This window comes from Capricornis sumatraensis, chromosome 3 (assembly GCF_032405125.1).
Source record: "Capricornis sumatraensis isolate serow.1 chromosome 3, serow.2, whole genome shotgun sequence".
NCBI lineage: Eukaryota > Metazoa > Chordata > Mammalia > Artiodactyla > Bovidae > Capricornis > Capricornis sumatraensis.
The window spans coordinates 3,862,439-3,890,178 of record NC_091071.1 but is presented as its reverse complement, the minus strand read 5'-3'; the positions used below and the strand labels follow the sequence as shown (position 1 = coordinate 3,890,178).

Below are 27,740 nucleotides of genomic sequence, written 5' to 3'. Positions count from 1 at the left end.
TTGTCTGCCTGCCTCACTGTAAAACCCTGGGTTGTTGGAGACGGTCGTGTTTTCATGCTGGGGGGACAGGGAGTGGTCCCTCCACGCGGAGAAGATGGAGGAGCCAGCAGACAAGGGCTGTTGAGGGATGTCCGGTTTCGGAGCTGGTGCAGGCGGGCAAGACTCGGGTGACGTCCACACGGGGATGCGGGTGGTGGCGTCTCGGGCCAGAGCTCTGGGCTGAAGATGCTGGTGGTGAAACCAGCTTGCAGCTGGGTAAGGTGGAGACTGATGGACTGTCAGATCCTTCCTGGAGCCTGAACTTAGATTGACACTATCAACAGTGCATGTTAGAAGTGATTTTTAAAATTTTCTTTATTCTTTTTTTAATCAAAGATAAATAATGTAGTTTGAAGACCACATCTAAAGGTTTGCTACAAAAACAGTATAGTCTTTCCTTTTCACACCCTCCCCAGAGGGGTCTATTTTGAGTTCTTTTAAGTAATTCTTGTTACTTCAGACTCCACAGTATGTCTACATCATATGCTTCTCTCTCACCAGGTGACTAGTTTATCATAAAAGGATGTAACTTGGGAACAGCCAGATGGAAGAGGCCTTAGAGGGGCAGGTGCGGGGGAGGGGCAGGTGCGGGGGAAGGGCAGGCTATGTGCCCTCCCCACAGCTCCACAGGCTCACTGACGGGAGTGCTCCAGAACCGGCCCCTTGGGGTCTTCTGGAGGCTGCAGTTCACTCCCTGGCCGCTGCTGATTGATGGCGCCTCCATCTCTCCCCTCCCCAGGGCTCAGGTTAACCCGCGTGCTCTTATTCCTTGTATTTTTGGCTCTAGCCATCACCCGTGACATTCCCACCCTCAACACACCTTCCCCACTCCTTCGACACAGTCCTGCTGGCTGGCGCTGGTACCTGGTGTCTGCGTTGCCCCGGCCACGGAGACGCGCAGCCGTGTGGTGACAGAACCTGCCTTTGCTGCAGTCTGTGGTTTCTTAGGGATGGTAGTTGGTTTGCCCTGTTTCCTGTGTACCTGATAATCTAACGATCTCTCCATCGGTTATCTGGATCTCTCCAGAAGTTCCATCAGTTTTCATTTCCCTAGAGGCATGGAGCCCTCTGACCACCGCTTCTCTTACTATTCTTTTATCTTCTGGATCTTGACTAAGGAGTCATTTCTAATTTACTTTCTCATCTTGATGGATTTTCTAGGAGCTTCTTGAGAAATATGTGTGTTGTCTATATTTTTTGAGCTCTTATATCTTTGAAAAAAACTTCACTGTACCTGCATACTTTTTGGTTGAATCTACAATTCCAGGATGAAAGTAACATCTCTTTGGCTTTCTTAAACTCATTTATTTGGCTGTGCCGGGTTAGCTGTAGACTGCAGGACATCCTCCTTGCAGCGTGGAACTCTTAGTTGCGGCCTGTGTGAACTAGTTCCCTCACCAGGGATTGAGCCTGGGCCCTGCACCGGGAGCACGGGGTCTTAGCTTAGCTGCTGGATCACTAGGGAAGCCCATCTTCTGACTTTTAACCCTGTGCTCGGGGGGCTCCTCTGTCTGGAAGCCCATCTCCCCTCGTTCAGGCGTTCCATCTTTCGTGCTCTTCCTGTCCAGGAGGTGTTTTTCACTTTCCAGCTTGTGGATCAGTTTTGTGGTTGCAGCATTTTTCCTGTTCCCAGGCTGTAGCCAGGAGGGTTTGAAGCTTTGCCCAGGTTGGTTTCCCTTGGTCCTTTGTTCCCCAGGCCGCTGGGCAGTCCCCAGCTCGAGCTTGGACAGTGAAAGCTGTCAGCGGATCTGACGCCAAGCACGCAGGTGGCTCAGGCCCAGGATCGCTTTCCTTCCTGCCACTGGGAGTGTGCAGAGATTACACTTAGAAATGAAAGTTATGTGGCATTTTAGTTGAAGTTTTCCATGTGAGTTTTCACATGTTTTCAAAAGCCAGAGTGGTATGCCTCTGACAGCTGCCTGGCCTGAGGGTGCGGGCATCCCTGGAGGTCTGCAGGTTCTGGGAGCCGAGTGGGAGGCACTGAGGAGCGCTGACCCAGGGCCCCTGACCGCGCAGCGGGCCAGCCAGCTTCTCCTGCTATCCCTCTGGCCAGCCCCCACCATCCGCTCCGCCCCAGGCAGAGGTGGCCAGGGCGTCATTGTAACCCAGAAGTCCCTTTACCTCCGGCCATCACCTTGTTCTGTCCCCTGTCCTTGTGGGTGTGTGCTTTCTAAAGAAGTCCACTTACTGCCACTTCATGGAGTTTGCATCAGGGGTGGGGTACAGTCAGATGCCCACGCCATGTAGAGCTCCAAGAAAACTGGAGGCTTTATTTGTGGTGTTGATAGTGGAAAGAAAAACACGTTCAAAACGTGACTGGTAAAACTACCCACAGGCTGATCTACCCAGTCGTAAGGCAGGACCCAGTCTCCGAAAAGGTGAGAGATCCATTAGGGTCTTAAACTTGATTCCCAGAATCGGCAGGCCTATGGGCAAGGGTGTCCTGCAGCTCTCTGCACACCTGCCCATTACCTCAGCGCTCTCCTAGCTCCTGAGTCTGCAAATACTGTGAGCAAAAGTACTTCTCAAATTAGTCATGGAGGAGACAGACCCTCGACCTCTGATCGATAGGAATCCACCTGCTGGCCTCGTAGGAACCCCAGTGGAATCCACGGTCCAAGCAGCTCCCAGTCGCCCTGGTCATGCCTGGTCCACACTGGAGCCTCCCTGGGCCGGGCATGAAACGCAGGCGGTCCTGTCGGACACCACGTGGTCCAGGACTCTCATCAGGACATCTGGCATGTGGTCTGTGAGCATCTTGGGCCCGATGAGTATTCTGCTGAATTCTGACTCGTGGGCCCACCTCACGGTGTATCGGGCAGCAGGGGAGCAGGAGCAGCTGGAGGAGGAGAGGCGACCCCATGAGCGCCGCCTCACACGCCAGCCACCCCACGGGCCGCCTCTTGCCGCTGGCGGTTGACGACCGCAGGGGTGGGGGTGCCCACACTCACCTCCCTGAGGCACCTTCTTCCTCCAGGTGGATGATCCTGCCAGGAGGGTAGAGCGGTGGGTACTTGGTGGGTGACTCGAGCGGGGACTCGCTGGAGAAGCTGTAGGCCGGGGACCCGTGCACCAGCAGGCTGCGCTCCCCGAGGAGGGGCTGCGTCAGGTTGCCCCCGTCCAGGTCGGTGGGAAGGTCCTCAGGGCTCCCTCCGAACAGCTCGTACCAGCACCCGCGCAGCAGGATCTTGTACTGTGGGGAGATGGGGGGCGGCCCGCGTGACCCCAGAGACCCCCTGGGACGCGGGAGGACAGCCCAGAGCACAGCAGGACCGGCGCCTCTTAAACTCTGGCAGCCTTATTTTCTGAGCTGTGGGACTGAAGGCGTCAGAATGCTGTCAGGACGGGACTAAAGATGACAAGAGAGCAAATGACTCAGCCAAACAGGGATGGTTCTGTCGAAAATTTAATCTGTGCTTGCTTAGCCATCTGCCTTCCGGGCGTGTCTGTGGTCTGTGAGGGGAGTGGAGGAGTTTCTAGCAGCATCAAGAGCCCTGGGCTGCAAGGCTCTGAATTAGCAACATCCTCTGGAGGCCCCGGACAGCCGGGTGGGGAGGCCCCAGGGCCCCGGAGTTACCTTGGGCTTGTTGCAGTGGGCGATCACGCGCAGGATCCTCCTCTTCAGATCTTCCAAGTTGGTCACACTCAACCTGTTGAGCAGAAGGCCAGACTGAGGCTTGGCACTTGGCCTTCCCTGCCAGCCCAAGCCCAGCTGGGGCGGCCAGCACGCTCACCTGGGAATCACGTCCTTGCCCAGGACAAGGGACACGATGAAGGTCTTGGAGTATTCATAAAGGGATTTGCTGAAATAAAAAAGGTGCTTCAGGGAGGCTTCCAAGAGAAACTGAGTTAACTGCCAAGCCAGGGAGCGGTCAGCGTCCCCAGAACTCAACTCTGTTCTCCATCCTCTGAAGGAGGAGAAAAACGAGAGACTGCAGTTACAGCAACTTGCTGAGAGTCCTAGGCACTGGGCAGATAAATAAGGTCTTTAACCCAGCGTGGTGTCAACAGTCAGGAAGCCGGGGAAGGGTGGACGCGGACCCTCCTACGGGCAGGAATGGCGCTGTGCGTCAGCAACAGGGAAGGACGGGCTCTTGGTGAGACCATGCTGAGATGCTGCGCTTGCTGCGAGGGGAGGAAATGAAACTGAATCACACTATACACAAAACCACCGAATTGAGCAGATCACAGACCTAAATAAAGGTGAAAGGCCAGACTAGAAGGCTTTTAAAAGATAGGACAGGAGGCGAACCTTTACATGCTTAGCACAGATTTCTTAAATGAGAAAGACCCCAAAATCACAAGGGAATGACAGCTCAGTGTTAAGAACATAAGCTGAAGACAAAGTAAACAGACGCCAGTGTGCGAGACTGCATTTATAACACACGCTCGCAACCGACGAGCAGCCGATGCACTGGATCCGTACACAATGCAAAAATAAGGTACATCGAGAGATGGACCAAAGGAACTTCACGAGAGTGGAGACGGTAAGTATACGGAAAGACGCAGCTTCGTCATGGAAGGCTCAACTAAACAATGGAACGCCACTGTGCACCCATCAGGCTGGGAAAAAGGCTTACGTCTGACACTGAAGTGTTGGTGAGGATGTGGAGAGTGGTGCACACTGGTGAGGGTGTGAACAGGAGCAGCCGCTACACAGAGCTGGCACACACTCCAGGGCCCAGCACGGCCCAGTGTCCGTCGCCAGCAGAACAGACGGATGGTTTGTGATGCGTGATGAAACGTAACGAGCATTTATACATTTTACAGGCATCAAATATGTGAAATAAAGGGGAAGTAACAAGTATAATTCCATTCCTCTAAATTTCAAAATCATGCAAATTCAAACCAGATTATATAGAGACACGTATACAGGTGCTAAAGCTGTTTTTTAAAGCATGGGAAAGGACTTCCCTGGTGGTCCAGGGGCTAAGACTGCACGCTCCCAATGTGAGGGGCCCAGGTTCAATCCCTGGTCAGCAAACTAGATCCCACATGCCACAGCTAACACCCAGTGCAGCCAAATAAATAAATACATTTTTAAAAAACCCAGGAAATAATGAGCACTACCCAGGATGTGGAGGAAAGGGTATGACTGCATGACGCTGGCGGGCATATAAGTTGGTGCAGCCACTACGGAAAGCAGTTTGGAGGTTTCTCAAAAACTGACCCAGCAATTCTACCTCAAGGTATTTATCCAAAGAAAACAAGGACACTTGAAAGATACCTGCATTCACTGTAGCGTTGTTTATAGTAGCTGAGACATGGGAACAACCAAATTACCCAATGGATGACTGCATAAAACAGATAAGCTGTGTGTGTGTGCACGTGCGCGTGTACAAAATGGAATACTATTCAGCCAAAAAAAACAGTGAAACCCTTCACTGATGTACGGCAGAAACCAGCACAGCACTGTAAAGCAATTATCCTCCCATTAAAAATTAACGAAAGCAAAAGAATCGCTGCTTTTGTTCAAAATCAACAGGCCTGTACTGTAAGCAACTTTCGTGTGTATTTAAAACCAGTAATGCTTATCATAAACGTGGCAGTTTGTCTTAACCTAAAACAAGAACAAAATCTTGCCATTTGTAGACAACATGTTTGGACCTTGAGGACAGTATGCTCCGTGAAATAAGTCAGAGAGAGAAAGACAAACACTGCATGATCTCACTTATGTGTGAAAACTGGAAACACGAACCAAGCTCAGGCACACACAGGAGATTGCTGCTTGTCAGAGGCTGAGAGGCACAGCAGAGGGAGGGAGCTGAGAGGTGGGTGAGATGGGCGAATAAGGTACTGCTGGCTATAAAGTTAACCAAGTCCCTGGGAGGGAAGGCGCAGCCCGGCTACTACAGTTAACAATACCATCCTGCATATTTGAAAGCTGCTAAGAAGTAAATCTTAAGTTCTCCTTACAGGGAAGAAAAGATTCTGTAACTATTTATGAGGACAGATGTTAACCAGACTTACTGTGGTCAGTTCACAATACATAAACATCTGATCGTGTTGCACACCCATAACTAATCATGTATGCCAGTTACAGCTCAGTTTTGAAAATGGGTCTCACACTGCACCATCTAGGAGATTAAAGCTGTGGTCCAAGAGGCCCATGAAAGGCTGGCCTGTCTTTTTTCAACCAACAGTGCTTTGACACAAACTCCTCCTGAGGATGAGAAATTGTAACTAAATTGCAGACAAAGTATCAGTTTGACCGTTTATCAAGGAAAAAGGAGTACCTGAGCAGCCCCCTGGGCGGGGAGAAGGCGTAGCACCTGACCTGTGGGTACGAGCTCTTGAGCATGAGAGCCAGCAGTGCTGCGGCACCCGCACCCAGGCTGTGCCCCACGACGACCAGCCGGTACTCCTGGGGGCGAGAGCAGAGTGGGTAACGGCCGAGAGAGCAGACAGCAGAGAAGGCCAAAGGAAGGAAGGAAGAACTGAAACCTCACAGGGGCGACGCTGAACGCTTGACTCAGAATCCCGTCGTTGACGAGTCGGCGGTAGACGTATCTGGCGGCCTGAGAGATGCCCTGAAAATGCAGACACGGAGCTGTTGGCTGTCAGGCGTGGCAGGACTACACGGGCCCCACTCTGTGACTCTCCCCAGACAGGACGGGCCACCCTGGGACCAGCGGCCTCATCGACCACCCACTGCTGTGTTCCTGGCAGCTGGTGCGGAGCCTGGAGCGAAGCAGGGGGCTTAAGAGGTATTTCCATCAACCAAGAGGTGACCTCAGGGACACCTTTCCGTGTCAGTGGATGTCTATGGCTTTTCCTGGAGCCGCACAGCATTTTGCTGTATGGACGTCCCACAATTTACTGTCGCCAAGTTCCCAGGGTTGGTCAGGTTTAGATTATAAATGACTGATCTTTTAAGATGATGGCAAAAAAAATTCTGAAATCACAGACAGTGACGAAGCAGCCACTATTCCGGCAAAAGCTGCGCTGAAACCACTGGAAGGGAGTTCTAGGGAGGTCAGTCTTTCATTTCCAAAAATAAAGTACAACTTCCTAACAAATACAGCTGTCCACGAAACAGACTTCTTGAAAATTAAGTAGTTCCAATCGAGGATGGACAACCTTGTAAACCAAAAACGTTTTCGGGATGCTTCCTACCTGAGAGCACAGGGCTCCAGGCCCAGCAGGCTGATCTCCAACAGGGTGAAGCGGGGGAAATACCACACGAGATGGGACTCTTCTGCTGGGGCCTAAACCTACTGCAAATTCCCGAGTCCGTGACTCTGTAGCCCTGTGAGCACAACGTGGACCCTGGCATCACCTATGAGAAGCCAGGCGGTCTGGGCCACCGGACCCTGCCTGCCTCCCTTTCCTCCCCTGCCTGCCACGCGGTGAGGTCGACTTCCACCAGCTAGCCACCCACCAGCTGTCTGTCCAGGGCAGCCAGAGTCACATGGCGTCTGGACCACAACTTGGCTGGCGGTGGGTCTCCCTGGCACAGGTGTTATGGGTGACACACCAAGAGGGTGTTCAGCCGCACAGCCTGGACAGCGTCAGAGCCAGAACCTGGTGCCCAGGCCAAGAGCAGGGAACCTCAGGTCTCACCCTCAGCCCCTGAGCAGCTGTGCTCCCGGCCGGAGGGCAGGAGCTATCGCTGGGTGAAAAGGTGGAGGCGGCCTCGGCTGAGAGCCGGTGAGGCCTCAGTGTCACAGCACAAAGCCTGGGTCTGTGGCTCAAACACTTGGAAGAACAGAGGCAAGACACCAAGCCTGCCGGGCTCTGAGGGCAGTTGGCTAGTTGATGGGTCTCTATAATAAATATTAAATTTCTTGTTTTCCTTCACGCACATTTAGTAATAATCAAACTGGACTTTCCTGTGAACTTCAGGGGCAAAAAGACAACTAAGGGTTAAAGGGAGAGAATTCGCATTTTCAGGACCGCCAAGCTCCTAACTGGCGGCAGAACCAAAAGCCTCCGCCACCTGGGTCTTCTCTGGAGTGTCCCAGCACACGCACAACCCACCCCCAGAAACCTCAAAACAACAGTAAGAACAACAGAAAACGCTGGGAGGCAAAAGGCTGTCCAGACAGGACCCTGGGGCTCAACCACCAGCAGCCGCACTCTGGCAGCAACATACTTTTATAAAAACTAAGCGTTCTATTTAAAAAATGGTTACTACAGGAGCAATTCGTTTTGGTTAAAAAGCACACACCAGCGTAGAAGAACAGCGCGAGCCCAGCGCCCTCCACCGATTCCTCAGGGGTGCCCTTTAGGGAACCACTCGGGGCCATGCAGTCCCTCCATCTGCAGCCTCGTCAGTCGTCAGGGAAAAGCAGCGAAACCACAGTGACACCACCTCGCCCCACGAGGGCGGCGCCATCAAAAAAGTCTCGGCGAGGACGTGGGGAGACGGGAACCCACGGTAGTTTGCTGGCGGGGATGTGACATGGTGCAGCTGCGCTGGACGACAGCTTGGGGGTTCCTCGAAACCTTCAATGGAGAAACAGCAGGAGGCCCAGCCACCCGGCCTCCGGGCAGACCCCCCAGCACGGAGAGCAGGGACTCAAGCCGCTAGCTGCACGGCCGCGTTCACAGCCGTGTCCCTCACGACAGCCAAAGGGAACTGCGACACGCTACCGCGTGGGTGAAGCTCGAGGATCCTATGCTCAGTGAAGTAAGACGGTCACGAGGGACAAATGTAATTCCACTTACGTGAGGAACGTAAAGTGAGCAGATTTGCAGACAGTAAAATGGTGGTTCCAGGGGCTGGCGGCTCCCATGTCCCACCCCACCCCAGAGCGCACAGTCACAGTGAAACAAGAAGTGGGTATTGTGACATCGCAGACTGTGGAAGGAGCTGCAGGAAGTGCTGAGGCTGGCGGGGCGGTGGTCTGCCTCTTGGGAGGGGCTGTGGGGTGGGGGGGGGTCTTCCTCTCAGGAGGGTTGGGGGGAGTCTGCCTCTCGGGAGGGTTGGGGGGAGTCTGCCTCTCGGGAGGGTTGGGGGGAGTCTGCCTCTCGGGAGGGTTGGGGGGTCTTCCTCTCGGGAGGGTTGGGGGGGGTCTTCCTCTCGGGAGGGTTGGGGGGGGTCTTCCTCTCGGGAGGGTTGGGGGGTCTTCCTCTCGGGAGGGTTGGGGGGGTCTTCCTCTCGGGAGGGTTGGGGGGAAGTCTTCCTCTCGGGAGGGTTGGGGGGAGCTTCCTCTCGGGAGGGTTAGGGGGAGTCTGCCTCTCGGGAGGGTTGGGGGGTCTTCCTCTCGGGAGGGTTGGGGGGTCTTCCTCTCGGGAGGGTTGGGGGGTCTTCCTCTCGGGAGGGTTGGGGGGGTCTTCCTCTCGGGAGGGTTGGGGGGAGCTTCCTCTCGGGAGAGTTGGGGGGGGTCTTCCTCTCGGGAGGGTTGGGGGGGGTCTGCCTCTCGGGAGGGTTGGGGGGGGTCTGCCTCGGGAGGGTTGGGGGGGCTGCCTCTCGGGAGGGTTGGGGGGTCTTCCTCTCGGGAGGGTTGGGGGGAGTCTGCCTCTCGGGAGGGTTGGGGGGAGTCTGCCTCTCGGGAGGGTTGGGGGGAGTCTGCCTCTCGGGAGGGTTGGGGGGTCTTCCTCTCGGGAGGGTTGGGGGGTCTTCCTCTCGGGAGGGTTGGGGGGAGTCTGCCTCTCGGGAGGGTTGGGGGGGCTGCCTCTCGGGAGGGTTGGGGGGGCTGCCTCTCGGGAGGGTTGGGGGGGTCTTCCTCTCGGGAGGGTTGGGGGGAGTCTGCCTCTCGGGAGGGTTGGGGGGTCTTCCTCTCGGGAGGGTTGGGGGGTCTGCCTCTCGGGAGGGTTGGGGGGTCTTCCTCTCGGGAGGGGCTGTGGGGGCCTGCCTGCACTGCGCTGCACTGACGCCTTCTTCACCCCGAGCAAGGACTGCCTCAGTTACAGGGGAAGAGGCACTCAGATGCCCACTCTGACGCTTGTTCCAGTAACTGTGTGGCTGCTGGCAAGTCACTCAGTCGCTGTGAACCTGCTTCTTTGTCTTAAAAATCAAAAGGAACCCCCTGGGGCTTCGGGGAGGTCGGGCCGCACTGCACTGGGCACCGGCAGCCTCGGCTGCATGGAAGCGTTCAGAGAGACTTGGAGGGGAAACTGCCCCACCCCTTGAGTGCCCCCGACGGAAGGCTCCAGACCACACGCCCCCGGCCCTACCTTGTGTGCCCAGCAGTCCTGCACCTCACACTCAAGGTCGAAGGGCTCACTCTCCGCAGACAGGTCCGTGAGGATGTCCTGAAACAGCGTGTGGGGAGAGGCCGTCGGCCGGGTGAGGCGGGGCGTGCCAGGTGGCAGGACGCGCCTGAGGGAGCCGCGGGCGGTCGAGCCTGGACACTGGGGAGGCGACACGGGGTCGGCCAGCGGACACCCAGAGCGCAGGGTGACTTTCGACTGCATGACTTCACTTAGGATTCTTTCTGGCTTTGGGCGCAGAAAATTCAAGGGGAGGGTCACCTGGCCAGGGGCCTGGGGAGTCCAGCGGGCACTCCCCTGGGAGCGGCGGCTCCAGCCTGCCGGCGTTAACTTTCCGCATCTCTCGGTGAGAAGGAAAAGGCTTCACCTGCTTTTCCAAGGGCCCGCTTCACACCCTGGGCGCGCCTCCCTGGGGCGGGTGCTGTCTCGGAGGCTTCCCATCTCCCGGCTCTGGGCCCCTTCCGCGCCCCTCTCCCCGGCGGGCGGGCGGGCTCCATACCTGCAGAGACATGGTCCCTCTGACGGCCACCACCACCGACTCCTTCCTGTGGTCCAGGGCCACCAAGAAGGGGAGCTCATACACCTGGGGGCGGAGAGGACGGGCGTCAGCACAGCCGGCCCCTCGTCCGCCCGAGTGCCCGCTCCTCCCGCTGGCGCGGGGACAGGCAGACGCCCGCAGGCGGTTGGCGCTGGGGACACCAGGGGATGGGGCCTGTGCCCGGGGAGCAGGCGTGCATCGGAGCCTGGTGACCTCACCTCCCCGGATTCCCTCGAGAGGGACTCTATGTGTGGCAGTGTGGAGGCGTCTTGAAAGAGCCCCCAGAGCAGACAGAGCCTTCTGTGGAAAATCGCCGTCTTTAAGCCCATCGGCCCTTTCATCGGCGATCACTGAGCAGCGGTGATCAGGGAGCGGTGGTCACCACCAGGGCTCCGGGCGCCACACCGAGCTGGGCAGCAGACTCACCGGTGACATGAGAACACGCCCCCGGGTGCTCTGACCTCAGCAGCATGGTGTGAGATGTTCGCAAGCCCCAGGTGAGTCTACGGTGCAGGGGTGTGGGAGCCCACGGGCTCAAGCGCAGTACACAGGGGTCCCCCAAACTGTCTGTGTGCTGCCACTGTGGGGGCTCCTCCTGAGCCGGGCTCCCACAGCATGGCTGTGGCCTGGGCTCCAGAGATGTGAACGCTCCCCGGGAGAGTCTCCTGAACAGCAGACATGAGCTGCTGTGCTCCCCGAGGGTCTGGGCTCTCGGCGCCGCTGCCGAACAGGCAGGGAGCCATGAAGCAGCACGGGACAGCCCCTGGCACCAGACGGACCGGCCCCTGTGGGCTCGCTAACCTACCTGGCGGGTGGGAGGCCCGCTGCCCGGCATGAACAGCACGGAGCCAGACCCAGAGACGTGAGTGACTAAGCCCCGGCACCCGTATGGGGCTCCCGCCAAGTGCAGCTCACGGTTCTTCAGTAGAAGCTGTCTGCCCCATCACGCTAACCCTGGGTGGGTGCCACGGGCACCAGTGAACCTGCCGAAGCAGCACGTGAGATTCCGGGGTGGGCGCGTGTCTGTGTCCGTGTCTCCGACATTTTCCCAGGGGACTCGTGTGGAACCTGCACCAGAACCTCAGAGGACCCAGAGGATGGCGCGGGCTGCTCTACCTTGTCGTGGAAGCTGACGTGGATGAAGTCTCGGTGCTGCAGCCCCGTCGTCTGCAGGATGGAGCTGAAGTGGCAGTTGAGCTGATCGCCTCCGACCAAGTCGTAGTCGGCGGTGCTACGTCTGCAGCTGGAATGGGGGCAGAGGCGTCACAGCCGCACCTGGGAGACCCAGCCCGCCGGCCTATCCCCAGCAAACGCGAGGACTCTGCGGACAGTATTCACACTCCTTCTGGCTAACCTCTAACGGCCTTCTGAAGACATTTACTCATTTATTTGGCTGCACTGGGCCTTAGCTGTCATGAGGGACCTTTCGCTGTCATGAGGGACCTTTTGCTGGGATGCACCGACTCTGGCTGTGGCACTGGGGCCTGGCTGCCCCACAGCACGTGGGATCCTAGTTCCCTCACCAGGGATTGAACTTGCATCCCACACATCGAAAGGCAGATTCTCAACCTCTGGACCAGCAGGGAAGTCCCTTTAACGGCCTTTAAACGATATTTATTGTGTACGCTTCTTACTAGAGTCTGGAACCACGGTAATACTTCCCGTGTTCAAAAAATAAACCAACAAGGATGGAAAGAGCCCTAACCTCATCAGAAACGGACAAGCCAGCATCATTGCCTGATACGAGGTACTGAGAAGGACACACGCTCTGCACGGAGCATTCCTGCCGAAAACGTGTAACCTGAACCGTTCGTGAAGAAACCACGAGAAAGAGGCAGAGTGAACGCCATCTTACGACACACGGGACTGTCCTTTTCAAAATGTCGGTATCACGAAAGATACGAAAAAATGACTGAGGAGTTGCTCTAAACTGGAGGAGGCTAAGGAGACGTGACAGCCCAGTGCAGCACACGCTCCTGGATCCCGGTGCAGCACACACTCCTGGATCCCAGTGCAGCACACGCTCCTGGATCGAGAGAAAACGTGCTACAGAGGGGACTACTGGGACAGTTAGAAAGACTGCAGCAGCTGATGGTGAACTTCCTGGATTTCACACTTGTCCGGGAATTTACGTCAAAGAGAGACCTCGTTCTTAAGAAACACAAGCTGAAGTAACTGGGGGGGCGGGGGGCATGATGTCCAGAACCCAGCCTCTGATGGTTTTCTTTGGGGGGGAGGGGGAGAGGCAGTGACACAGCACACGGGACGAGAGCGAGCTGCAACCAGGGCTCCAGATACAGCACGCGGGCGTGTCAGGACTGTGCGTGCGGTTTCTGAGATATTTCACAATAGGAAGAAGCTTTTAGCAAAGGGGAATGTGATTATCTTTAGAAAATAAAGGGCGGACACCGCACCAAGCGACCTCGGCAGGGAGGTGGAGACCTCGCACGACCTACCAGTCGCCGCCGACCCGGCAGAGCCCCGTGAAGGGGTTCCTGTAGACGTAGAGGGGCCACCCGTAGGCGGCGGCTGCGAACTGCATGTAGTGGTGGCAGTTCTCCAACTCTGCGTCCAGATCGGCCTCCTGCGGGCAGAGCAACAGCCTCCTGTTAGGGAAGCCCGTACGGAGAGGGCCGGCGCCCTGTCCGCCCTGGACTCTCGTTTCACGGTGGAGCGTGGCTGGGTTACACTGCTGTGTCAGTCTCAGGTGTATAGCAAAGTGACTCCGTTACACGCACACACACACTACTCTTTTTCAGATTCCTTCCCCACATCGGCTGTTACAGGACTTTGAGGCGAGCCCCCTGTGCTACACAGGAGGGCCTCGCTGATTGATCTCTGGCAGAACATGCTACGATCTTAAACCTGAACTCAAATTCCCGATTCTTCCCTTTCTTTCTTCAGGGAATAGACACCTTGGAGGACTTCTACTGGAAAAACTGATCCCTGAATACAGACAGACGGAACCCCCTCATTTTTTGGCTGTGCTATGTGGGCCTCCCTGGTGGTGCAGAGGTTAAAGCGTCTGCCTGCAATGTGGGAGACCTGGGTTCAATCCCTGGGTCGGGAAGATCCCCTGGAGAAGGAAATGGCAACCCACTCCAGTACTCTTGCCTGGGGAATCCCATGGACGGAGTAGCTTGGTGGGCTACAGTCCATGGGTCGCAAAGACTGGGACACGACTGAGCGACTTCACTCACTTTGATGTGGTATGTGGGATTCTAGCTCCCCGATGAGGACTGAACCCACGGCACCTGCGCTGGGAGGACGGAGTGTTACCTGCTGGACCGCCAGCAAGTCCAGACCCCTCACCGAGAAGGATGCACGAGTTAGCAGCATCCCTAGTGACGCTGCAACTCCACAGCCTGCTGGATGCACACGTGCAGCAACAGGGGCTGCTGGGAGCCAGGGGCTCGAACGAGCGGCTCAGACAGACAAATGAGCCTTGGGCAATTTTCTCTTTCAAAAGCACAGAAATCTGTGGCGGGAAAGCAACCACCAGAGCTGAACTGCTCCCCAGGCTCAGAAAAGAGTGCATGCGCTCTGGGAGAACCTGGTCCCATCCGAGAAGGAAGTTTTGATGTGCAGACAACAGCCAATTTCCTAAAAGAGAATGCTTGAGGGGAAGGAAACACGACGGGCGGTGGACTGGCCAGGAGCCGGTTCCCACCACCTCAAGGCCAGGGGATGCGGAGGGGCCTCGCCTGACAGGCGCCAAACCACAACCGGCAAATCCACACATCAAGACGCCAATCAACGGTTCCTGAAACTGGTTTTTGTTTTTTTTTTTAATTTACAAATAGGTATAAATGTCAAAAGGGCACAACCCAACAGAAACGTGGGCTTACCTGGAAGGGCCCGGGGGAGTGGGTGACTACCTCGGTGGGCTCCGGGGGGCTCCGTGCGTGGTCCTGCTGCTGATGGAGGAGGGCGAGGCCGGCCGCGATGTCGCTGGGCACCAGGTCCGTGTCCTGGACGGGAAACCACTGCGGCTCAGTGCCCACCCGGCGGCAATGGCCACAAGTCCCCGAGGGCCCGGGTGTACACAGCTCACACGCGCGCACACACACACACACACATAGTCACAGGTGAACGGGTGTTTTTGGAAATCCTTCCCTCTCAGGACGCCTGCACATAAACCTCGTGTTTCTTCCTCTCCTGCCCTCAGACTAAGCCCACTCGAGGACATAATCATATCACTGATTCCGATTCTCAGATGTCACTTAAGTGACTCAGCTATTTTTAGTCTACGACACATGCCCATCAAGCGGGCAAACGTGCCCTGTTTGTAGTAACAAACGATGCTAGTCCCGTTTACACCCTTGCTGCTCGAGATGCTGAGGTCTTGTTGAGAAGGGCCCACGGCAGAGGGTGACGAGCTTGGGCTCACACTCGCCAGGCAGGGCCAGTCTAAAAAGACCCCCAGACTCGGAAAGCCCCAGAGTCAGTCTGCGGGGCCTGATCTGACCCTCTCCTCCCAGGGTGGGGACAGGGAGCCCACCACCCGCCCCCCACCCCCAGAGGATTTGCCCTCGGGAGCTACGTTCTGTCGACAGGGAGATGGGCTTGGGACGCGGAGAACTCATCTGCCCCAAAGAAGCGTTCACACAACAGGAGGAGGAGACGGAGCAGACCCCAGTGGCTTACTGAAAAGTAGGTTGAGAAAAGTTCTGCCGTACTCGAAAAGGCGACGCGAGTGTGGTCGTCCCGGCCGACACAGCAGCACAGCAGCCTGACTCGCGTCTCCCACACGCTGGTCGCCGCCGTCTTGAGGCCACTCAGCAGCTGGTTGGACTCGCGGCTGTCTAGGGGCTGGGGGCCCAGGGGGGCGCCCGGGGCCGCCTTGCCCCCCAGAGGGTCGAAGACGATGAGGATGGTGAGCATGGTGGAGGCGATGATGAGCCAGCTGCAGGGTGGTGGGGGGGCGGGCTGAAACCCAGGTCCTGCAGCCCCTCAGCTACGTGGGGCTGGGGCACCCTCCCGGGGGAGCACCTCCTGCCTCGGGACAGCTGGGGCTCCAACTACTGAGAAAGATGGGGAGCTGCCTGGGGCGGGCAACTCGATTCCTCGAGAAAGTTCCTTACGAGCCCACAGCCAACCGAGGCCTGGCGAAGACGGAGCCCCCAGAGCCACAAAAGGAAAAGGGGGCTGCATGGTTGATAGAGCCGCGGCCAGGTTCAGAAGCCCCTGCCCTTGACCGGGGTTATTCCCCGGGGCCCCAGGTCTCTGCTCAGCAAAACCAGACCAAGCTTCTTGCACTCGGGCCATGCTCGAATGGCTTTCATCCACGTACTGCACTCAGTCGCTGCAGTCGTGTCCACCTCTTTGGGACTCCACGGATTGCGGCCCACTGGGCTCCTCTGGCCATGGGATTCTCCAGGCAAGAATACTGGAGTGGGTTGCCATTTCCTCCTCCAGGGGATCTTCCCAATCCAGGGATCAAACCTGTGTCTCTTGAGTCTCCTACATTGGCAGGCAGATTCTTTACCACTAGCGCCACCTGGGAACCCCTTTCATCCGTACGTTTCAATGCTTCCAGGCTGCCCGCGATGCACAGGGCGCCGTGGGTGCAGGAGCGTGTGTGCTCCAGGAAGGTGACCCGGGAAGGGCCGCCTGCAGCCTCGGGTGCAAGGCTCGGGACTGTGCCGGGAGCCCCCACCCTGATTCACAGCCCGCGGGGCAGGACTGGATCGTCTGTACAATTTTCAGCTGGAAAAGGCAAAAGCCTCACTCCGGGGATTGTGCTCTGCAGCAGTTCCGCTGCAGAAGAGACTGTGCGTCTTCTCGGCCCGCTTGTCGCTGGTGCCCTGCTCTGGTCTCAGGCTTCTTCCCTCTTGTGAGGGGCCGGAGGGCATGCAGAAAAGCGGGAGCTGGCAAGGAAGGGAACTACAGCCGGAAGTGTGTGCTGGGCCGTGAACCGTTCCCCCCGCGTGTCTAACTACTTCTGGAAGCCTGCACGCCACCAGGGCACCTGCAGGGACCCCACCTCGAGTGCACCTCGGACAAGAGCCCGCAGGAGGAGACGGGACCTCACCTGACCACAACGGTCGCGATGATGCCATTGCCCACAGTCCGGTTACACTGAACACCATCCGCGATCCAGGCGGCCCCCAGGGACGCCCAGACCATCTCTGGCAGGAAGAGCGCCAGGCGCACATAGAGCAGCTTGGACATGGATTTCCGCGGTCCCGGGTTACAGATGGTCCCTGGAATACAGAGCACATCTACGCTACAGGCTGGCTTCCAGGGGACGGGGCGGCTCCTTTCGGCAGAAACACAGCAGCCGCAGCACAGGTGTGCAGGCTGCTCCCCACCAGCGGCGTTTCTACCCGTAATGGGGAACCACTGCTCGCCTCTGAGAGCGAGAGGCAAAGCGAGGGATGGGAGGCGTGACAAAAGCCTCAGAATTATTTCTTAGACTCACTGGGGCTTAAAAACACTTCTGGGAGGACTTCCCTGGTGTCCAGTGGTTAAGAATCTGCCTTTCAATATCGGGGACATGGGTTCGATCCCTGGTCAGGGAACTAAGACCCCACATGCCCGGGAGCAAGTAAGCTCACATACCGCAAGAAAAGATTGTGCTTTCAGCAATCAAGACCCAACGCAGCCAAAAATAAATAAATATTGAAAAAAAAATACACTTCTGGGTTTTCTAACTACACTGACCATAAAGTCATGTTCCACATCGGATACTTCTGAGAGCAAAATGAGGCTCTATTAACAATTATGCCAGGACAAGCAACGTGAAACAGAGCTGTCACAGGCGAGCAGGGCTAGGCGGTCACCCAGGTCTCACAGCCAGGAAAGTCCAGGACCACCTGTCATACTGCCCACCTGAAACACCTCCATGCTCTGGACGACTGCAACGCAGTCACCACCCCACTTCACAGGTGAGGAAGCGGAGGCTCACAGAGCTCAGCAAGCACTTTCTAAAGCCGGGTCTGCACGACCCAGGCTCTCTGCCTCGCCAGTGAGCGCCCCGTGGGCATCACTCTTGGGAAGCAAACAAGTGTGACCTGGAGACCACTTGTGGATGCCCACCACCGAGACACAACATTTAAAACTGCGTTTGTAATATAAACCCAAGTATCATTAACTCTTAATGTAAAACATCAGCTTTCCCCCTTCAGAAGTTGTGATAAGCACCAATTTCAACATCAAAACCACCACACGATTCAAACAAAAGCAGTAACTGAAAAAAAAACAACCCTAAGATCTGAAAAATAATTTGATAAGAAAACAGCTTTTAAATTCCCAAAGCTACCTTCCACTAGAATGAATCAGTGAGGGTCATGTTTTAGAACACTGGACACCATCAGGCCTCACTGAGGCCACAAAGTCAGAAAGTCCTAAGATAATTGACATGCCTGCCTCTCTCCCTGAGGGGCAAGGAATGAAGGTCTGCAGAAATCTGCCCTGTCTCTGGAGAGAATTATCCTATAACAACAGCCAACCGCCAGAGAGAAACAGCAAGGAGGATCTGCTCCCAGCCCGCCCCAGAGGCCGAGGACCCCGAGGAAGGGGCTGCTCGGATGCTGCGCGCCCGGGCCCAGGACCCCAGCCCCTGGCACCGCCTGAGTGCAGAGACGGAGGCGAGGAGGCAGGAGACACGAGTCCCCGCAAGGCGTCCAGAAAAAACAGGAGACGCGGAGAAAGCCTCTCATGTGCATGCTTGCCTAGGAAAACATCTTGCTTTTATGTCAACCTTTATTTTCCCCTCGGGGCAGTCAGCCACCAGCTGGACCTGTAGTGGGCTGTAGTGGGCATCACGAAGCCAGTGCCCAGAATGGATGGTGTGACTGCATCCCCGAACGCGATGGCCTTGATGCGGTCTCAGGAGGTAACCCCGCTGCCCCTCCCGAGGCAGGGCCACGGACGCGCAAGCCGCAGAGGGCAGGCCTGGGTCCCAGAGGGCTAGAGGAAGACTTCCTCAAGCTCAAGCCAGATATGGCCAAGGGCAGACCTTGACCTTGAGGGCCTTCTGTCAAAACATGGTATTCATGAGGATGGAGGTTGTTTAGTCTCTACGCCGTGTCCAACTTTTTTGTGACCCCATGGACTGTAGCCACCAGGCTCCCCTGTCCGTGGGATTCTCCAGGAAGAACACTGGAGTGGGTTGTCATTTCCTTCTCCAGGGGATCTTCCCGACCCAGGGATTGAACCCGCAGCTCCTGCACTGGCAGCTTCCTTATCACTGAGCCACCTGGGAAGCTCACGAGGGTGGATCTTCCCTAATTAAACCACCCACATGGTTGAAACTAGAGGGTTTCATCAGGGAGCTTTTCAAATCAAAACTAGAAACCTTATAGTTTCTACTAAGGTAATGAGCGGAAATTACACCCCCACGTTGCTAAGAGAAATTCTGACTTCATCCAGATGGCTCATCTAACTGAAAGCCTTCAAGTCGTCATGTCTGTTGGCAGGATGGTTACTCCACTTCTTATCTGACTTGAATCATCCCCATTTGCCTTTTTTTTTTTCCCCCTTAACTTTACGGTATTGGTCACTGAAATTTATGTAACACTGTTAATAAAGCATACAATGTTATTTATTGGCAATTAAACTAACATGTTTTTATAAAATCTCATCTTTGGTTCAGCTGTGGTATCTTTATCTACAAGCATCAGAAACTCGAACTCAGGCTGGTTTAAAAACCGGCAGGACCTGTCCTGACTCAGAGGACTGGAAAAGCAGGGCAGGGCTGGCACGGGCGCCCTCCTAGCCCCGAGGGGAGGTGGCAGCTCATTCCTGCATCTCCCCAAGGACAACAACACGCTGCTTCTGGATCTTTCCCAGGCGAGCAGGGGAGGATGTCCTGGAACTTCCCAGGGAACTCCCCGAATTTCACGGGCCCGATCCAGGTCGCATGTCCAGTCCTGAACCAACCACCGACCCCCGAGGATCATTCCAGTGTGGGGCAGAGGGTGGGCGTCTGACACTATGTGAGGAGTCAGTTGGGGGCGGTCCTGAGTAAAACTGGTTCTGTTTGGAGGAGGCTGCCAGCGGGAAAAGCGATCCACCCGTAACACCCCGCACCCAGCAGAAGCTTGCCAAGCCCTAACAGGTGAGCTGGGCCCAGTTTGGCCAGGGCACGAGGTCATCCATCCCTCATGTGGTGTGAACGTGCCCTGACACCACCAAACATCTCTGAAGGAAAACGTTTAAGGGGGTTTAAAAAAAAAAAAAAGAAAAGCGTATCCTTAACCCACTGCGGGGCTTCCCTGTGGCTCAGCTGGTAAAGAATCTGCCTGCAATGCGGGAAACCTGGGTTCGATCCCTGGGTTGGGAAGATCCCCTGGAGGAGGGAAAGGCCACCCACTCCAGTCTTGTGGCCTGGAGAAGTGCATGGACTGTGGTCAATGGTGTCGCAGAGAGCCGGACACGACTGGGAAACCTTCACCTTCACTCACCCACCGTTACAGCCACCGCTCCGGCGCGCTGAGCAGACTGCCGCGAGCGGACAGGACAGCCAGATGGCACAGCCTGTTCCGCAAGGACACAGCCTGCACGCTCCATCTTTCAGACGATCCGACCGCACTCAGAACCTCCAAGCACGGAAGCCACATCGCACACGTCCCAGCTCCCTCCTCTCCTTCAGCCTCGGCACTGGTGCCAATCCGTACCAGGGGTCCGACTGGGGCCACCTTCAATCCAGACCCCAGGCGCCCATGTTCTTAGAGCTAAGTGAAAACACACAGAGCGCTCCAGTCTACACGTTGCTGCAGGACACGCCACGCGCCGTGCTTCCAGCTCACCTGGACCCTACGGTCTTGTTCTCCTGGAACACTCCACCGCTACCATTTCTCTCTGTATCTCCCACCACCTTTTAAGTTTCAGTCTATGGTTCGAAAACGTCGAGACCTAGATTCCGTCACTGGGTGTATCGGCTACTTTCTCCCTCCCAGTTCTATCACCATCATCCACGCTTGTTGGCATTTCTCCTACACTCAGGCAGTGAACACACCCTAAAGCACGCTGGATGGCAGCCTGCCAGGCAGCCCTGCCTCTGACTGATGAGCTCTTATTTACTGATGCATTTCTTTAGCAGCCAGCAGAGTGCTCAGCTCATCCTGCAAACCACAGTAAGAGACAGGGAGGCTTTGGAACGTGTTCAGGCATTCTCAGCTAAGTGACTGTCTGCAGAAAACGGTATCAGAAGAAATGTAACTTTGGGGACTTCCCTAGTGGCCCAGGGGTAAAGAATCCACAGGCCAGTGCAGGAGACACGGGTTCCATCCCGGGTCTGGGAAGCCCCCGCAAGCCACAGTGCAACGAACCCACGCCCCACGACTGCTGCGCCTGTGCTCTGGGGCCCAGGAAACGCAACAACTGAGCCACGCGCTGCAGCTACTGAAGCCTGCGAGCCCATGCTCTGCAGCGAGAGAAGCCCCCACGACGAGAAGCCCACGCACCGCAACTCGAGTTGTGGTGATACGAGAAAAGCCCGCACAGCAGCAAAGACCCTGCAAAGCCGCAAAAAATACACTGTCGCACACAGGAAAGAGCAGAGACGTAACGCTTACAGCTCATTAATAAAAGGACAAAGAACCCGATTTAAAATCGGGCAAAGGATCTGAACAGACGTTTCTCCAAAAACGATATGCAAACGGCTACCAAGCATATGAAAAGAGGCTCAACATCATTAGTCATCAAGGAAAAGGGACTCCAGACCACAGCGAGGTACCACTTCACATCCACTAGGACGGCTGTCCTCAAACGGTCAGATAATAAGTGTTGAGGAAGATGTAGAGAAACGAACCCTCGGGAAGTGCTGGCGGGAAAGAAAAATGGTGCAGCTGCTTGGAAAACAGGCTGCCAGCCGCTCAGAAAGTTAGACAGTTACCATATGATCTAGCAGTGACCCCCCCAGGTACACATCCAAGAGAGATAAAACATAATGGGTATGTCAAGACAAGATGCGACTGTTCAAGGCAGCACTGTTTGTAACAGCCAAAACGTGGAGACAACCCAAACGCCCACCAGCTGGCGAATGGTTGGGTAAACCGTGGTATATCCATTCAGTGCAGCGTCATTCAGCCATAAAAAGGAGTGAAGGGGACTTCCTGGTGGCCCAGTGGCTAAGACTCCGCGCTCCCACTGCAGGGGGCTCTGGGTTCCATCCCTGGTCAGGGAACTAGATCCCACATGGGACAACTAAGGCTCTTAGAGTGCCACAACTGAGACCCAGCACAGCCAAATTAAACAAATAGTTTTAAAAAGAAAGTGAAAGTCGCTCAGTCATGTCCGACTCTTTGAGACCCCATGGACTGTACTGTCCCTGGAATTCTCCAGGCTAGAATACTGGAGTGGGTAGCCTTTCCCTTCTCCAGGGCTTCTTCCCAACCCAGGGATGGAACCCAGGTCCTCCCGCATTGCAGGTGGATTCTTTGCCAGCTGAGCCACCAGGGAAAGCTCTGCTTTAAAAAAAAAAAGAAAGAAAAAGTGTCCAATAGAAAAGCCTCATCCTTACCTTTCATGCTGACACACACGATGGCCGACACGGTGCCTATGATAACCGCCAGGAGGACAAGGAGCACAATCAGGTAGCTGCTGAGCAGGACACCCCCCGGGCAGTCCAGCTTCCCTCTGTGCATGAGGTACAGCATCAGGATGCCAACCCACCTGTCGAGACACGGGCAGGCTCAGAAATGGAACCCAGGGAGCCACTTTGCAAAACATGACGGAAGAAAGTAAAAGGAGTATTTTCCCAAACAGGGCCAGGTTCACTTTGGAATCTTAGTTGGTCAGGAATATGCCTGCAACGCAGGAGACCGGGGTTCAATTTCTGGGTGCGAAAGATCCCCTGGAGAAGGAAATGGCAACCCACTCCAGTATCTTGCCGGGAGAATCCCACGGACAGAGGAGCCTGGCGGGCTACAGTCCACGGGGTCGCAGAAGCCGGACACAACTGAGAGACTAAACCACCACCAGTAAAAGATTTACTAAATCAACTGAAGAGTACAGCTCTTTTTCCTTTTTTTAATGAATTTCATACTTTGCTGACGGCATTGTTTTACTCTATGCCTGCTGTAATACATTTGTTACTTCATTTATCTGGCTTTGCCAAAAATTCTGGCATGCAGGATCTTTGCTCCCCAACCAGGGACTGAACCTCTGAGCCTACAAGGGAAGCTTGCAGGCTTAACAGCTGGCTCACCAGGGAAGTCCCTGTAACACAGTTAAAGCCATAAGCAAGCAATTTCAATGCAAACTCCTGGGAAAAAGCCCCCACTGCGACTCTGAGCTAAAACAACAAAGTATATGCTTGTTCAGTTATCAGCACAAGTTTTACTTCTGTGTATTAACATGTAATTGACAAAAACACATCCTAAGGGGCTGTGTGTAATCCAAAAACAAGAGATTGGGAAACAAGCTAGGAAAGAGTCTCCGTGGTGACCACGATCAACTTGAAAGGACCAGGACTGTGGGCTCCTGGGTGTATTTTGCAATTCCGTGCAGAGCAATGAAAGATAGCAGCAATCAAGCCAAGACCACGGTGACTCACCACTGGAGTTATTTCAGAATCAGGAAGACAGCATCATTGGGCAAGAACCTAGTTTTAGGGGGTTCAAGGCCAGAAGGGGAACTGGACTAGATAACTGTGTGCTTTCCTCAGTTTTGTAACATTATGACTCCTTGTCTAGGAAAAAAAACGAAATGATCTCGATAAGATGGGCTCTGAAAACTACAAACGGACTAAGCAGCAGCTCATAATATTTCACGTTAAGTTTCTTTCCCCTAAAGAATCTAAATACTTTTTTTTAATGTATCAGATATATAGATATATATATATATATATATATATATATATATATTGGCTGCGCTGGGTCTTCCTGGCTGCGTGGGCTTTCTCTAGTTACAGCTAGAGCGGGCTTGTCACTGCGATGGCTTCTCGAAGGCGGAGCACTGGGCTCCAGGGCGTACAGCTTTTAGGAGACGCAGCTTCTGGGCTCAAGAGCTGTGGTGCCTGGGCTCAGTTGCTCCGGACATGTGCGATCTTTCACGACCAGGGATTGAACCCGTGTCTCCTGCATTACTCTTTGCTCAGACCCTTTGGGGACAGACTTCAGGCGCCCGATTCCACAGACTGGAGAGTGAGTACCAGTCCCCCGCGGTCCTGGGATTCAGCCGCGCCCGGCTCAGGAACCGCGCACGAAGGGTACTGTTGCCAACCTCGCGTCCCGCAAACACGGGATGCCGTGCGTTTCCGTGCAGAGCGCTGGAGAGCTGCAGGCGCCAGCGCCCGGCTCCGGGGGAGGAGATCCCGCGGCCACCGCCTCGGCGGCCAGCGCGCCCCGGCGGCTCCAGGCAGGGCGCCCCAGCCCCACAGCGCCGGCGTCCTGGCGGCGGGCCCGCCCCGTGACCCTGGGCACGGCCCGCCCGCCTGTAAACCGGGACAGCAGCGGCACCCACGTCCCCGGGCGGCGAAGGAGGCCAGGGACGCGAGCGCGGGGCAGACGACACCCTCCCCGTCCGCGGCCGGCCCGGGCCCGCTCCCTGCCGCGCGCCGAGCCCGCGTCCTCACCACAGCACTCGCACCAACAGCTCGAAGACCCCCGGGAAGACCAAGTCGTCGCTGGCGATGGCCCAACGCCGGCCGAACAGCACCATCCCCGGCATGGCGGACGGGAGCCCAGCGGCCCGCGGCGCCTGCAGCCGCCCGGAGCCCGGAGCCCTTACGGCTCTGCCGCCTGCCCGCGACTCCGCGCAGGCGCACACGGGGGCCGGGCCCGGCGCACGCGCACTGAGCCCCGCGCGGTCGCCGCTGGGCCTCTGCGCCTGCACAGATGCGCGGCCCGGGGCGCAGGTGCACTTCATAGGCTCGTTGCATGTGTTAGGTCCCTTCTGTTGTTTTCTTTTCGTAAGTAGAAGCTCCAGTACTTTGGCCACCTCATGCGAAGAGTTGACTCGTTGGAAAAGACTGATGCTGGGAGGGATTGGGGGCAGGAGGAGAAGGGGACAACAGAGGATGAGATGGCTGGATGGCATCACTGACTCGGTGGACGTGAGTCTGAGTGAACTCCGGGAGTTGGTGATGGACAGGGAGGCCTGGCGTGCTGCGATTCATGGGGTCGCAAAGAGTCGGACACGACTGAGCGACTGAACCGAACTGAAGCACGGCGCCAGCCCCGAGGGCTTTGTCAGCCCAGAGACACCCCGCAGCTAGTGGCGGATCTGGGGCTCAGCTCATATACACGTCTGTGTGGGCTGCGAGGCTGTGACAAAGTTGCCCGCCCCCCGCAAGGGCTGCTGCTGCCGCCGCCAAGTCGCTTCAGTCGTATCCGACTCTCTGCGACCCCATAGACCGCAGCCCACCAGGCTCCTCCGTCCCTGGGATTTTCCAGGCAAGAATACTGGAGTGGGTTGCCATTACCTTCTCCACCCCGCAAGGGCAGGGGTTAGGAGTTCCTCGTTAGGACCTTCCCTGGTTCAGAGCCTGAAGCCACCCGCCCGCTTGGTGCTGGTGAGTGGGGAGTAGCCTGATCTGCCTTCCTTCCTCCGAGCTGGTCGTAGGTTCTGACCACTTCTCGGCCTCTCCGCTCCCCTCCGCCTGGGTCCGAGCCCCCCTCATCGCGTACCTGACCGGGTCTCCCCACTGCTCTCCCCAACCCTGCCCTGTTTCCCCTCCTCCTCTTCAGTGCATTGCCCTTACAGCAGCTTGAGTGACGACGAACCGTCAGACCAGGCCCATCAGCTTAGAATTTTGCAAGCCTACACTTTGTGCATCCAACCAGTCCATCCTAAAGGAAATTCGTCCTGAATATTCATTGGAAGGACTGATGGTGAAGCTCCAATACTTTGGCCACCTGATTCGAAGAACTGACTCATTGGGAAAGACCCTGATGCTGGGGAAGATTGAAGGCGGAAGGGGACGACAGAGGATGAGGTGGTTGGATGTTATCACCGACTAGATGGACATGAGTTTGAGCAAGCTTCTGAGTTGCTGATGGACTGGGAGGCCTGGCGTGCTGCAGTCCATGGGGTTGCAAAGAGTTGACACAACTGAGTGACTGAACACTTTGTGCATAAAATGGACTCCAACCTCTTGCAGTCTTTTCCCCGCAGGTTCGCAAATGCATGGTTGTCTCCCCGAGTTAGGGCTACTTTCTCCCTTCCTCACTCACCTTGCCTGCTGCTTCCCCCTCCACCCCCAAAATATACCAAGCTCATTCTCTCCCCAGGGCTTTTACGGTCTCTGTTTCCTCGGCCAGAGTCTGCCCCTCCTGCAGGTATTTTCCTGTCACTGTCTCACTCCATTTGGGCCTCAGCTGTAACATGGTCTCTAGAGCTTTTCCTGAAAATGAAGTCAAGTAGATAGCATATGCCTGAAGACTCACTTTTTAAGTGCCCAATGCCAAACTAGGTCAGAAATCTGCAGTGTTATGTTCTAATAGTATAAAAAAACGACAATTCTTGTCATTGTTTGAAAGGATTAGTGCTATATTACAGGCTTCCCAGATGGGTGTTGTAAAGAATCGGTCTGCCAATGCTGGAGAGGTGGGTTCGATCCCTGAATCAGGATGATCCCTTGGAGAAGGGAATAGCTATCCACTCCAGTATTCTTGCCTGGGAAATCCCACGGACAGAGCACCTTGGCACGCTACAGTTCATGAAGTTGCCGAGCCCGACGTGACTAAACACGCACTCGGTAATAGTCTTGCAGTAAAAGTGCTGTATATTACACTGCAAGTTACTTTTAGGTTGAAAGGATAAAAGAGGGAACTGTTTCAGAATTGGAGGAGACCCTACCACCACCTCAGCACCTGCACAGCTCATAAGACCGCACACTTCAAAAGCTAACCCAGGTCAGGTTTGGGGGACCTGGTGGGATGGCACAGTGATTACTAAGCCAAGTGCACGGTCCTTGGAATCTACCTTTGGCCACTAGAGGGCGAAGCACATAGGAGAAAGACACACACGGAGCCCCAATTCAATCAGCCTTCACTCAGATGGGTGGTTTTGCAACGTACTAGGGAGTCAGGGTCTGAAGATAATGCAGGCTAACAAGGGCAAAACTACCAATGCGGTCAAATGCATCAGAGGAGCTCCTGCTGAATTAGTTCCAGCCAGCTTTCAAGGAAGCTGTCCCAAGCTGAGCACAAAGGGAGGGGAAAGAGGGTCCCTGAGGTCCCCAGCACTTAATGTGCACCAGTCTCGGCTGTGAGCTTCAGGACAGGGCTCCTGAACACCTCATGGAAATCCTACGGTGGAGTCTCTGCTGGTAACAGAGCAGCCACACGGCTCACTTTAACTCCAAGGTCAGGGCTAGACTGTGAGGGGCCAAGACTCCACACATCTGACCCCAAAGCCTGTGCTTTTCCTAGCGTTCCCACAGATTGCTAATGATTTCTGTTGAAACCAAATCTTTGCTCGACCATTCCAGCAAGCCGCCTGACTTACTGGTATCTCTGGGCTGGATCTTCCCTAGCAAGGCTTTCTACCTGCAACTTTTTCTCTACCCGTTTCTCTTTGACAGGCTGTAAGGAAGCAGGAAACCTTGACTTTTTGGCTGCACTGAACAGCTTGCAGGATCTTGGTTCCCCGACCAGGGATTGAACCTGGGCTACTGCAGTGAAAGCACTGAGGGCTAACCAGTGGCCTGCCAGAGAATTCCCTGGGAAACCTTCAAACCCCGTGATTGGACTAGACAGTGTTGGATTGGTGTCTGTAAGCAGCCAACACCCAGCATCTTTTCAGAGTTACTTAGTGGGCAAATCTGTTAATTTTGCTTTATTTTTCTTTATGTTTAAAGAAAAAACACAAATTCACACAAATAAAACAGCTTGATAAAAAGTATGAATTACCTGATAACCTTTATTCAGGAAGTGAGAGTAATTCAGAAACAGTGCTTCGTGAGGTGCGTCAGACAATGCCTTTGTTCCCACGTGCGCCAGGCCGCTGCCCCGGTCCCACGCCCCCCAAGTACCTGTGGAGACGTCACCCTGGTGGACCACAGGATGGTGGCAGCATCTCAGCCAGCTTTACTTTTCCTGGGGCAGATGGC

At 55.6% G+C, this 27,740-nt stretch overlaps 1 protein-coding gene across 1 annotated transcript; it reads right to left on the bottom strand.

Moving 5' to 3' along the window:
• Nucleotides 1–450: 450 nt before the first annotated feature.
• On the bottom strand, nt 451–24,414 carry DAGLB (diacylglycerol lipase beta). Its single transcript, XM_068967757.1, has 15 exons — nt 24,261–24,414; nt 22,206–22,357; nt 16,770–16,941; nt 15,383–15,641; nt 14,584–14,706; nt 13,192–13,319; nt 11,852–11,978; nt 10,697–10,780; nt 10,162–10,239; nt 6,489–6,569; nt 6,276–6,403; nt 3,774–3,842; nt 3,617–3,689; nt 2,991–3,232; nt 451–2,878 (listed from the first exon to the last, which is right to left on the bottom strand). The coding sequence occupies exons 1-15, from the start codon at nt 24,353–24,355 to the stop codon at nt 2,680–2,682; spliced, it is 2,010 nt and encodes a 669-aa protein (XP_068823858.1). The 5' UTR covers nt 24,356–24,414; the 3' UTR covers nt 451–2,679.
• Between the last annotated feature and the right edge of the window lie 3,326 nt (nt 24,415–27,740).

Excerpts from the sequence above, each read along its gene's own strand:
- DAGLB (XM_068967757.1), bottom strand. The coding sequence starts at position 24,355 with ATGCCGGGGATGGTGCTGTTCGGCCGGCGTTGGGCCATCGCCAGCGAC. Across the intron at positions 14,707-15,382 it reads TTTTCTCAACCTACTTTTCA|GACACGGACCTGGTGCCCAG; the intron begins GTAAGCCACTGG and ends TTTCCCGTCCAG. Across the intron at positions 13,320-14,583 it reads ACTCCCCCGGGCCCTTCCAG|GAGGCCGATCTGGACGCAGA; the intron begins GTAAGCCCACGT and ends CTCTGCCCGCAG.